The sequence below is a fragment of the Ostrea edulis genome, chromosome 4 (assembly GCF_947568905.1).
Source record: "Ostrea edulis chromosome 4, xbOstEdul1.1, whole genome shotgun sequence".
NCBI classification, from domain to species: domain Eukaryota; kingdom Metazoa; phylum Mollusca; class Bivalvia; order Ostreida; family Ostreidae; genus Ostrea; species Ostrea edulis.
This window is the reverse complement of record NC_079167.1, coordinates 60,850,940-60,864,537: the sequence shown is the minus strand read 5'-3', so window position 1 is coordinate 60,864,537 and position 13,598 is coordinate 60,850,940. Positions and strand designations below refer to the sequence as shown.

At 35.8% G+C, this 13,598-nt stretch overlaps 1 protein-coding gene across 10 annotated transcripts in view; it reads right to left on the bottom strand.

Moving 5' to 3' along the window:
* Nucleotides 1-2,310: 2,310 nt before the first annotated feature.
* Nucleotides 2,311-13,598, bottom strand: part of LOC125671149 (WD repeat-containing protein on Y chromosome-like) — a 59,978-nt gene continuing 48,690 nt past the window's right edge. For 9 of the 10 annotated variants that reach the window (XM_056163255.1, XM_048906637.2, XM_048906638.2 and 6 more), the window contains 13 exons: nt 13,248-13,511; nt 12,601-12,765; nt 12,068-12,220; nt 11,798-11,982; nt 11,386-11,547; nt 10,534-10,670; nt 8,288-8,433; nt 7,376-7,546; nt 7,037-7,118; nt 5,115-5,293; nt 4,508-4,615; nt 3,448-3,597; nt 2,311-3,214 (listed from right to left, as the gene is read on the bottom strand). In XM_056163255.1, the coding sequence (XP_056019230.1) occupies nt 2,957-3,214; nt 3,448-3,597; nt 4,508-4,615; nt 5,115-5,293; nt 7,037-7,118; nt 7,376-7,546; nt 8,288-8,433; nt 10,534-10,670; nt 11,386-11,547; nt 11,798-11,982; nt 12,068-12,220; nt 12,601-12,765; nt 13,248-13,511 (2,160 nt within the window). In that variant the 3' untranslated portion in view covers nt 2,311-2,956. The remainder of the gene's footprint in view (nt 3,215-3,447; nt 3,598-4,507; nt 4,616-5,114; nt 5,294-7,036; nt 7,119-7,375; nt 7,547-8,287; nt 8,434-10,533; nt 10,671-11,385; nt 11,548-11,797; nt 11,983-12,067; nt 12,221-12,600; nt 12,766-13,247; nt 13,512-13,598) is intronic. The other variant, XM_048906636.2, reaches the window with a different exon arrangement.

Genomic DNA, 13,598 nt, shown 5'->3' with positions numbered 1-13,598 from the left:
ACTCCAACTCGGGGATTTTTCCCATTAGATACCTCCTAACCAATCATAATGTATTATTCCTCTTAAACATGAAGATTTTGTTGATTTGTTGCAGTGAATATGCTATGCATCTCAGAGTTATTTCCCCTTTAATTGCATTACTCATTGTAGAGATGAGCTCAAATTATTTCAACAATTTTGTCTTTTAAATCTAGCTTTGACAACATGCAGGAAAATAACAGCAAGGTCTCCCACTGCAGCTAGAGATATCACTATTGCAGCATTACATTGTGGGAGATAACATCTTTATTGAGACACTTGCTTATTAAAGATAATTTTACAACTCTCTTTAAAATGTTTTCAGCTTATCAAAATGATGCAAAAACTGTTTCTCCTACATATGTAACAGACATTAAAACAGCATTTTATACAAGTTTCTCAACATGGTTGATATCATGTTTGCAGTCTATGTAACCTGTAGGTAATGTAAACTTTCTTTCTTTTTTTGAAATTTCCTTCTTTATAAACTGTCTTGCTGTTATGCCCTCTGGGCCCAAAATTGGAATAAGACTTATCTTATAAAATATAACAAAATGGGTGTTCAGCGGTTATTTTGGCACTCTGTTGTGCTTGCCCCAAAATGAATACTGCCTTTTTAAGGAGGGGAAAACATCACTAGTTTATGAATCCTGAATAGGGTTGCATTCAGGGTCCAGCACCTTCACGATATAATCCTACTTAGACCTAGCCCCAGGAGCCACTTTTTCTCATTACAACTTGTATAGGAAATTTATTTTACTGACCCGAGATTTAAACATTGATTCAACTCATAAGAACAAGAGCAACACAAATGGTACATGATATGCCAATGAAAATGCTCAACAACCTGTAATTTTGTCAAATATTGAAGAAAATCAAAATCCTTGCCGCATGAACATCTTCCATACCCATACAAATACTCTGTAAAATGAGAAGGTCCTCACTTGAAAACTGTAGAAGGAAAATAAGACAAATCATGTACTCTCTAGGTAATAATTCCTCAAAATTGACTAAGTTCAACAACCTGTAATTTTCTTAAATATTGTAGGAAGTCAAAATCCTTGCAACATGATCTAGAGTGATCCACAAAGAAGCTACTAGCAAGTTTCAGCTTGATATGTAACACGAGAAATGAAATTAGAAACAGAAAACCTCGAATGGACGGACAGATGTGCAGACATCGCTGTACCATAATTCGTCCCGTCTTAAAGACGGGCATATGAAAATAGAACTCAACTCATTTGCATGTGATATGTGGTCTTCTTAGTAGTCACTCCCTGTCATGAATCATCTTCACTGACCTACTTTCTTTGTACTAATGCTTGACATTTTAGTTTCTGAAGATTCCTCTATAACCAGTGGAACAGCCCGTTTTGTGACCCATTTTTCTTACCCTCCTCCCTTTCTAAAATTCATCACCCCATTTTCTTTCTAATGTTCATACTGTGAATTTTTAGATTTTACAGAAGTTTGGAATTAACTCTCAATTTTCAACACCCAGAAACAAATTCTCAGGCGATACCCTAGTGCATAGAGCCATTCAGAAACAAGACACAACTGTGAAACACTGAATGTCCCCATACAGCAGCAAAGTAGTTCTAGTACCCAAAGAGACACATGTAAATATAAAAGCCATATCATTGACCATTCCAAAGCTATGGTCAAGTTTAAAGTTTTTCAAAAGTGGGTCAAACTTCAAGGTGAAGGTCATGAAGTCAAAAAGAAAGGTCTTGTCACAAGGAATATACATGTGAAATTTTAAAGCCCCATCACTATAAACCATTCAAAAGTGATGGCCAAGATGGAAGTTTTGGCTGACAAACAGACCTATGCCCCTGGATCTCTGATTACAGGGGCCTGAATAATTTCAAGGGGGAGCACCTAAATCAAATTAACTTGTTTTGCCCTATCATGGAACATTTTCCAATCAAAAGAGAGATACCCCACCCCCGAATTATACCTGAACAAACTCCACATTTTTTTTTAGAAAAAGTTCGGCATTTTCTCAACTTCAGTAAGATTCAAATTTCGTGACACACTTTATTAAGCTCAACTCAGCAATTTGAGAAAAAATTTCAGATTGGAGCCAGCAGAAACAGCCCTGAAGTTTGATTCGAGATGTTCATGGCCCTAGGGGCAAGATATTTCATCACCAAAAGGCAATAATTGTATAATTATCCATTGTAAATGCATCTTCTGAGCAATACCATAACATCTGAAGTACTACCTACAGTAGAGATACCTAGGAAATTAATTCAGTCGAGGTGAACAGAAAACAAGCAAGCAAGCAAGCCGATTTTACAAACTTTTAATTTTCTTCCAAAATCCAGGATAAATATATATATATATATACTGCAATACTTGTAACAAAATCTTGTAACAAAAATTAAAATTGTGGAAGAAAATAAAACTAGTACAAAATCTGATTTAAAAATAAGTTTGTAAAGCTGAAATTACATAGAACTACATGAAAGACAGTGGGCGTATCAATATGTTTTAAGTTTTGGTCATATCACAGTGCTAGTTCAATCACATCAGGCATCAGTAGTATAATACATGTATGTACACAAAAATGTGAGTATGTGCTCTGATAATAAACAATAGTGTAACTGTTTGAGATCTATCACAGCCACAAAGAATATAGACTGAGTGAAATCAATATTCATTTTAGAAATATTCCTTTTTGTACAAATAATTGGACAAATATGATTCATCATCTGGCAGTGACTAGCACAAAATTAACCAACACACCAATAACAGTCACACAGAAGCCATGTAAACATTTGCATCATGCACTCAATATTTACTGGCTGATGTGAAAATATCATCCCCGTTGGCTGATGCATTCATTTATTTCAAGTTTGTGGCAACAAGTATACGCATAATTTTCACTGAAGCATGTGTATGACGAGGATATGGATTTGTCCCCGAGCACTCTTCACATGACTGTGTTAGTCTTTTTCAGTGGAGCAAGTCTCACAGGTTTACGGTGACCAGCAGCTGTCTGGGACTTGATTGGTATTTTGTCCTTGCTTCTCTCCCCTGTCTGTTCACCTGTAGGGGGCGTGTCAGGGCTGCCGTAAGAGAGGTCCATGCTCTTTAAGGTGTCTGTATTCATGTTTTCTGGGTTGTATCCCTTGTTTAACATTCTCTGGCTCATTGGTAGAATGGTGGGAATTTTGATTTCTTCAACATCCTGAGGAGAAAATTTTTACAGCAATTATTACATCATATAACTCAAATTTACCATAACAACTGCAATTTCAACAAAATCAATCCATGAATACCAGTGCAAATTATTTTTTACAGATATTTTTGGCATATCAATGAATTCTGATTTTCTACACGCTTGACTGTTATGTGAAGATTTCAGGCAGCGTCAGAACTTGAACAAACCTCTGCATTTTATGCTCGGTATGGAGAACAAACCTTTGTATTTAATGCTCGGTATGGAGAACAAATCTTTCCAAACTTGTGGATATCTTTGAAGTTGACATCCTTGCTGAGTCTGTTTCTGCGATCAATCCTGGATTCCTTTATGGTTTGAAGTTGTTGAGCAACCCTGGTGCCAAGGAATGTCTATGAAGATATTCAGATCTTGTCACACACTTTCTCTAACAGCATATGTTTACGTAATAGAAGCTTAATACTCACTTCAGTGTGGCTGCTGTGTACATTTCAAATTAAAATGAATGCACATCAAACTTTTAGCTGCACATCAAATTTAAGCCTATCTTCCCTTCACACACTTAACAAAACAGACTATTTTATTTCTTGTGGTATCCATAGACTTTTCAAAGATACAGTATGTGTCAACCATAGGTAATTATATCGCTTGGGGTCAAATTTATCATCATTAATAGTAAATTCTACCCCAAGCGATACAATTGCCTATGGAGTCAACAACTTACAAAATACTGCTTCTAATTTGACAAAAATAATGTATAATATCTCTGATGAGACATGAACTTTACATTTCATTTTCAAAGAATTCATATCTACATGTACAATGTATGTTTTCCCTATGCCACAATGTCATATCATCATCTTGTATGTATAATATTAACAAGATTACTGGGTCGTCAGAACGGGGTCCCTTGTAATTGGGAATATCATTTTTTTTTTTTTTTGAGAAATAGGGAAAATTGAGTTTACTGTCTTTTTCATCAAAACATAAAAATAACAAAACAACCATATTTTCATCCAAATTTATTCAGTTCTTGACCTTATTTATGAATTTTTTCCCACCAGTTTACATTCCACAATATAATTGAAATTGATAAATGTATTTGGGAAATTTTGCTGAATAAAATTGGAAAATGGGCAACTTTTTGTCATTGGGAATGGGTCTGATATTCAGTTTAACTTTTAGGGAAGCGACGATCCTGGAAAACAAGTAATTCCTGGAAGAGAGTGATTACGTTGCTAAGGACTTATTTACAATTAACACGACTGCCAAATAGAATTGTTTTGCTTCTACTCTGTATACCTGTGATCTCTCCATCTTGGGAGGGCCCGCAGCAAACGCTTGAGACCGAATACCTAGGCTGAAATCGGAGTCTACAGTATCCTCCCTTTCACCATCTACCTCCCCATCCTGCAACAACCATCACACAATGCCACCACCGTAACAAATTATTTACCATAAAAAAAAGATAATATTCTCTATGTTCTGTCATGCTGGCAACACAAAAAATCATATGTGCATGCTCTTTATTTTAATCAATATCATGAAGTGCATTTGCATAAAGATATATACAAATATAAACCCTATACTGCATGTGTACATGTATCTATCTTTGCTGCAGTTTGCTGGATTCATGTACAAGCTCCTTTGGCACTCAAACAAAAGCACTAATTTATGGTTATTCCGAAATAATAAATTTTTTATTTATCCATTATCATATTACAGAAGTGCTAATTAATGCTTACGTCAAATAGTGAAGCCGCTAAACATGCTAAAATAAGTACACATGCAGTTCATACACATATATTCAATCACCATTTCTAGAGACAATGAAAATATAGTGCTGTTATATCAACAACCACACCATGGAACAACATCCAGCACCAACATGTCTGTCCATCCCTCTTACCTGTAGTCTCCTTGCCCTCTCCCTGCTAGGTCGCTCCATCTCTCCCTGTTCCGTATTTTCCCTGGAGATTCCATTACTGACCGGAGCTGCCTGGTCCTCCTTCTCCACTTCACTGTTAGTCAGAGTCTTCACACTGGAGATGGAGTCTGTCTTACTGTGCTTTCTGTTCTTTTTGCTATCTGTTTAATGTTACCCATTTAAAAATAATCACTGATGAATATTGTTCACTCTTGTTATCATATTGACCTCAATATCCAGTAAGAGATGGCAATGTCATAATATTTCATATGTTATGACTTCTGACATCTTACAACCACTATCAATGTTTGACATAGCCTACAATGTATTTTCAGTTCCAATTTATTTCATGATTTTAGAGGCATTTAGTTGCAGTGTTGCTTTACCTAAAGGCTACTCGTAATGGAAGTGAAATATATGGCAAAACGAAAGTACAGATTATCTAATGTTTTGTGTTTGAACTGCGATGCATTACTTTTATCAACAATTTAAAGGATATTTCTCTTCATATCAAATAAATTTCAGCTTATCAGTGTGCAACAACATGAAAGCATTGAAGTTTTAAATTTTGACATCAAAATTTTCTGCTATATTGAGGTGCAACAGGAAAAGAGAAAATGCAATAGACCAGACAGGGATTTGAATCTGGGGCCCCAGAATCTCTGGTCAGGTGCTCTACCAACTGAGATATCTGGCTACCAGCGTTCGAACTCATCCGAGTGCCACATTCCTCCCTCCTTAAATGTCTTTACACCTTGAAGACATCAAACCAGGATCTTTATTTCCTGTCAGGCATTTTCACCTGTCAGTTCCAAAGGCTGGTCTATGGCACCAAATGTAACAGGAAGGGAGAAAATGCAACGGACCAGACCAGGATTCAAAACTCGGGCCCCCGTATTTCTTGTCAGGTGCTCTAGCTTTTGAGCTAATTCTCAGCCACCAGTGATTTTCTCCAAATGTATAACAGGAAGGAAGAGTAGTATGCCGACGTGAAGCGTCACAGTTCATACACTCATGTATTTTTAAAAAATGTTTATTTCTTGAATATACATCGACTCTTTCTAAAAACATACGTACATAAAAAAAAATGTGATAAGACAAACACAAATATAAATGGCAGATGAAAGTATGAACTGAACACAGGGGCTTCATATCCATTATGTTCTCAATCTATATATAAATAAATATGTTAGAAATTTATATATATAGATTGAGAACATAATGGATAAGTAGCCCCTGTGAACTGAATGTGCAAATAATTGACTATTTAACTGCTCAACATGGGGAGTCAAATTTTCCTGTTATAAATTTTCTCATTTTTGTAAAAAAAAAATTGAATAAGATTAATTAAATCAATCAAAATGTAAGGGATTGCGAAGGTATCTCTCCACATTGAAGAAATACATATTTATGAAAATTCCCATATAAAACCACTAAGCTTATAAATACAGCTGTCACTGGAATTGCCTCTGTAGCAGCAAATATCATAACACAGTAGGCAATTTCTTAAAAATATTTACCAAGCTGTGCAAAAGCACTGTAAAAGGAAATCAGCACCTTTGTTCCTATTATCAGTAAAAATCCAATTTACCTCCCAGAGTTGATAAAATACATTTCCAAATTCTTTATTGCTCTTTATGGCATGTGCAATAAATTTTCCCACTATCACTTTAATTGTAATTACACGTGCCAATCAATATTTTCAATATATGGGCAACAAAGCAAACACCAAGCGCAGCAAATTATGCAACTCAAGTAGTCCTGAAGGGGAAATATTCCAATGTTTACTTTCCAACTAAGGACAATGGATAAGACTTAAAGACAGCTATATTCTGATTGAGTTTTTCCCCTTTTATCATGTTTATTAAATGGCACATAAATTTGTTACGAGATTTATAGCCCACCTGAAGAACTAACAGATTTTGTAGACCAAGGAGTCTTTGGATGAATCCAGGTTGATTTATTTTTCAGGTTCCATGATTTTTTCTGCAAAACAAATTCAAACACTGTCACTCCTTATGCTTGTACAAGAAATTATCAATTTCCTCTGGAATTACAGTAACATCAGAACAAATTAAATTTTGAATACACACGATGAAAATGACCACTGAGTACAAATGTGAATTTCCTTTACATAACCAAGACAAACTTCTAATTATATTTATTTATCAATAACTACTGTAAAAATAAATTAAAAAAAAAAGAAGTAGAATCAATGCTGAAGTAAATTGCAAAACACCCACCTGACCAAATGTCCCCACATAATGACCCTCCGTTGACCAGAGTCTGGCAGTGTGATCTGTGGAGGCACTCACTATGTAGTTTCCATCTTCATGTTCTATATACTCCAGACTCACAATACTCGAGTCGTGCGCCCTCCAACTTCCAATTAATTCAGGACTGGTCTTTATTCTCTGCAACAAAAACCTCCATAGATGTAGCATCCCCTTGCAACAGGGTATATAGTAAGATAGCATTGCTGTAAATACTACTGAAATCAGAACAGAAGAAATTTTGATTCAGTGACCTTGACATTTTATGACTAATCTTAAAAATCCGGATCCTTCTGCAAATGCATTCAAAATCAAATGCAAAAATACACAAGAAAATTACCAAAAAAATTAAGACTATTCCTTCAAGTAGCCTTGACCTTAATATAGCTTCAGCTGGAAGTTGAACTGTCAGTCAATGAAAAATTAAGCTTAAATCTTGTACACAAGAAATTTCAGAATTTCCCTTCCAATGACCTTGATATTTCCCTTTATATAATGGGAACCAAGGACTTCATACCAAAGGATCATTCCTGCAAGTTTAATGAAAAGTGGGCAAGCTTTGTCCCCAAACCAAAATATTCCAGCCCTAATGTGAAATTTCCCTAATCCCTGATGAATACTTATTCTTGATCACCTAGTATAATAAAATCCAATATTATACCGGTGGTAGATGCAAAACTGGTGCATGCTGCTTTAGGAAATTTGAGGAACAGTTTTTGTCAAAAATTTCCAGACCAGTGAATAAATTTCTGCAGATCTAGCAGTTGAGATTGGTAGGAAATGCATACAGTGATAAGTTAACATGTATGGATCACATGCAATACACAATCTATTCAATACATAGGGACTCTCTCTAGAGTAGTTTTATCATAAGGGCCACACCTTATCCTCTGCATGTCTGCAGTAACCACTAATATTCCAGACTTTGATGGCACCAGTCGTGTCCCCTGTATACAGAGCATCATTGGATGGATCAGCACACAGCCCTAGCACAGACTCATCTGGTGTGTCCGGGGCATAAAAATATCCTGCAATGTAGAGAATCACGACCATGAGAGAATAGAGAAGCAGAAGTTATTGGTTATCTAGATCATAAAGGAAGATTTCACTCTGTAACAGAGATTTACGCAGTTCAACATCTTACTTTTTTGTGTGGGTAGAATCTGTTTCTGCAGACTGAGTTTCAATTGCAGTTAAAATTTGAAGTTTTTTTCACTTCTTAAACAGTTTGCAATACCTCTAAATGACACCATAATCAGATACATTGTACCTGTATTTATACAACAGTGAATCTTCCAAACTTGCCGTATAACTGGTATTTTCTCCAGTGCGGTTGCCCATTTTTGACGGACTTTTGCGGATAGCAAAAATCCGCAAAAATTACAATCACAAAATATATATACATGCATATAGGTATACAGTGGAGCCTCGGTAATCCGGACGCCATTAATCCGGACACTTCACCTTCCGGACGATTTTTCTAGAGAACAGAATTTTTATACATTATTTTGCATCATTAATCCGGAAATTCGCATTCCGGATCCGGACGGTCACTTATTACTACAAAACGTTATAATGCATTGAAAATTGTACCGTTAATCCGGACGGTAATTTTGTTTAGGGAAGGTTTGTGTCGGACAATTTGAGCAAGGCGTAAATTATAAAGAAAACAAGCCAAACTGTCTAATTGAAGCGATTACCTGTACCCTGTCAACACCTCCCTCCAATTAGGTGGTGTGTGATGATAAGTCCGTTAGATAGCACGTGCCGATCGAGACATTGTATTGCCAATTTTCGCACATAAGATCTTTATTGCGTGTAGTGTTGAATTTTGTAAATAAATCTGTAGCATATTATTTTATAGTCTTGATCAATACCCTAATAGTATTAATAAATTAAACATCATGCCGTAATGATATTTTTTTTAACTGTTACACATACCAGTTGTACTGATTCGTAAATTGATATCGGCTTATTCAAATCTAAAGAGTGTAGATTATACTTCTAGATTCTGGATTTTATACTGTTGATTGGCGTGAAATATACATGTATGTTCATGCACATGTATATGTAGTAAGTTTTTAATGTTTAGAATGTCACACATGTAGAATGTACCTGTGTACGATTGATTCTTCTTACGATGTTGTAGAGCTTTATTGCTTTCGAATTTTTAAACTCTGGGTAGAAGTGAGAAAATTACCATTTTAAGGAAAATGACAATTAAATTCTGTATGTACCTGTAATGTTAGTTTCATCCGAGTTTTGTTCCGTTATTATCGCATCATGAAAATAATATGAAAATAATAGGTGCACGTGATTAGATCAAAGCAGTAGTAGGTCTTGATATTACGAGCTTAAATGATTTTGTTCTCCCGATATTGTCTTGGATAATTATAGAATAAGAAATATAAACTCTGGCAGATTGAATTTTGGTTAAAGAATGTTGTCAACTGACATGATAATCACGAAATTTTGGACGATGAAGATTGTTTTAACAGACCGCTGAACCCGTGAATCGTGACAGATGGAAATTACCGGCCTCTTTAAGAAGTAAAAGTGTGATGAAATGTTTGAAGTGTAAATGATTATGTTAGTTACTAATGATTTATTTACTTATAGTTACAGAAAGTGCTTCATTATTTGTTTTAGTGCATATGGTACACAGTTTTGTATATTTATTTGTAGGGATCATATGTATGTACAATGTAAGCACAGGCAAATACACTGAACACGTACATTAAATTTTAGTGCTTTGAAATACATGTAAATGTTAACATTATCATAATTTATTTACTAATGCAAATGGTTAAATCCAATGATAGAATCTGTTTAATTCACTATGCATCAATAACGTAGGCACATATTGGTTACTTATGCAAAGCTAGAAAATATGCGATTCAATTATTCGGACGCTTCATTTATCCGGACGATTTTGCTGGGAACCAAAGTGTCCGGATTAACGAGGCTCCACTGTATATAGGCATAATGCAACTGTAGAAATTGGCAGCACAGAATTTGCTACCATTTACAGATTAAATTGCAAAAATTTCCAAATGCAGAAAATAACTGTTATACGGTATTCCTCCAACTGGTAGCTGATGGAAGGAGGTTTCTATTGAGAGACTTACCAACTTCATGTTTAGCACCAAACAATGCCCACCAATGAAGGTAGCCTGCCTCACTAGAAATCAGCATGGCGGCATCAGAGGTTTTAGAGGTAATGCGCGAGGGTAAGAACAACAGCTTATCAACTGGAGAAGGCTGTCTGAAATATAAACAAGTCCTTGGATTATAAAAGTTTCAAGAAATAAAAAAATTCACTGAAAATTTAAAAGATGCATATTATTCGTAAAATAGTGATTTGACTGAGGATGTTGAAGAAAAATAGATTGTGGGTAAATGAAATGAATAAACTGTACAATTCAATGGGTTGTCAGTTCCTGCTGCCATGTACAATTATCCTATATAACTGTGGTGTATCAATTCATGAAAATGAAATAAAAATCCAAGTAAATACGATGGCTTTACAACAACAATCTCGACATTTTACTTAAATTTTTTTTTTTATAGTTTTTGGCCTGTCCATCTGACTGTCTGTGGCAAAAATTTTAAACTTGGTCATATCTTTTACGCCGTAAGAAGTAGAGCTTTCATATTTGGTATGTGTATTCCTTGTGGCAAGACCTTTTCATTGACACCCATATTTATGACCTTAACCTTTGACCTGGTCCCACTTGTAATCTGAGGGCATCAGTGTTTCACACACACATCTTGTTTTTCTTTATCATATGTATGTATAACAATTTTCACAAAGTAATGATTTACTGAATATAAATAAAAAGTATCACTAATTAATGAAATCAATAAGGTAGTGGTATTGGTTGCCTATATGGAAATCTATCAGATGTGATTCAGCTAAACAGACATTTCACTTATCTGGTTGATTCTGCCTGAAATCAGAGTGTCCATTAGGTCCTTACCCCCTGGGAACTCTGTGAGACTTTCTGTGCCTGGAGTTTGGGCGGGGTATCTTAGTGGGGGACAGCGGGTGATCATCTGCACTCATCTGTGATTCAGTGGCTGTGGCTATGCTGTTTTTACTCAAAATACTCATCTCCTTCATGGCCTCAATCTTCTTCAGTCTACAACAAAACACAAAGGCTTACAAAAAATGTATCTAACCCTGGAAATATCCCAACTGTTCAGTGCAAGAGAATATCTAGAAACCTTGTTGTTTTCTGATTTTTGAAAAGAGAGTTACAAAAAGAATGATTTTAAATGATCAAAGAAAGGAAATCCCTGGTAGAGATTTGATTTAAAGATTTGATTTCATGCAATGTAAACATGACCAGTACACTGTGTACAGTTTTTCAGTGACTTGATGGCTCTCACATGTCAGCCTGCTGTCCTTTGCGTAGCCTTATGAACATTTTTTCTGTTTCGGTATCCCATACAGCAATCTCCCCATCATATCCCCCCGTGGCAAGGTAGTTAGGAGGAGAGAAATCCATGGACAGAATGTCGTCTTGATGAATCTGTCCACCTTTCCACCGCAAATTAGCAGGAATATACATGTTCTGTGTGTATAAAACAACACTGCATTATTATAGGAATTAAATATCTCGGTGTTTCATCGAATTTATCTACAGCAGAGAGACTTACATCAGGGTCAGAGTCGTCATACTGGGCAATCTTCCTGCTCCATCCAACAGCAATGATGATCTTCCTGTCAACAGAGGGGAAGATTCCAGTGACTTCAGCCTCAGACACAGACTCTAGTTTATGAAGATTGTGGCCGTTCTGGAAATTCCACACCTGCAGGAAACAAACGATTAATTTCACTGTAATAAGCCAAATTGAATGTATGTGTACTAATTTTAGTGTGATTTTTATGATAGTGATTTTGGCTATTTGGCAACAGTGCAAATTTATACCTTGACCAAAATTATGAAATTCTCTATCTGTTATCAGGAAACATGGCAGCCCTATTCTATGATTATGCCAACAGTGCATTAGGTCCAGTTGCACTAGATTTTAGATACAATGAGTACACATACAGTATCTTAAAGAGAGATGTAATCTTGCATTACTAATTTTTGCACTTAGTGTAAGCATCTTGTGGTTGAGTTTTCAACAAAATTTACCACATATTAGATATCTCAGACTCTAACAAGTCATATAAATCTCTTCAGTACCTTAATGGTTCCATTTCTGGCCCCAGTGAGAAGTCTACGGTAACTGTCATCAAAAGCCATGCATGTGATTTCTTCATCCCCATGAGCGTTGGAGAAGACAATGGCTTTATTTCCACTCTCCAGCTCCCAAACTGCTATATTGGAGGAGTCACACCCGGTCACAACCTGAAATCCAAAGCAAACTAAGAATTCATGGTTTGATATTCATTGATTAATTTGAAATGCACAAAGTGGTCAATTGGTAGTCAGGCTGCTGTAGATTACAGCTTGCTAACAAATAACAAGATGTGTTTGTGAAACACAATGCCCCCGGATTACAACAAAGTGGAACCAGGTCAAAGGTAAAGTTCAAGGTCACAAGGTCAAAGATTTTGGTGTCAGTGAAAAGATCTTGCCACAAGAAATATACATATTACCAAATATGAAAGCTCTACCTCTTGTGGGGTAAAGGATACGACCAAGGTTAAAGTTTTCGGTCAAAGATGTTTGCCACAGACAGACGGATGGGCAAAAAAGAAATCCTGACTATGGAACAGTAAAAATGTAACTTTGGTAGTAATTGTTTTTTCAATATTCTTAAAAAACAAAGCTACCATTATAAGATGTATTACTGAATTACAATTATATGACACTGCACATATACTAACCTGTTTGAAAGTTTTGTTGTAGATGGCTCCACAAAGCTGAGAATCATGGGTGACAGCATCCAGGTTCTTTGGCTGTGAGGTGTGCCCTAACTTAAGCATCCCCAGGTAGTCATTACAGGTAACCAGAACAGCATTATGGGGGGCAGGCTGCATGTGTATTGGGAATGTTCCATGTTCTGGCATTCTTCCATGAATACTGCTTGGAAATTTCAGCACCACTGTTTGTAGGCAAGAGTGTTCCTTGATATCCCAAACTTTGATAACCTGTTAAAATACAAGCATATTTGTACTTCAATTTTAATTTGATATCAATATCTCTGGTACTGATCCAGTCCACTAGAGATTCTACAG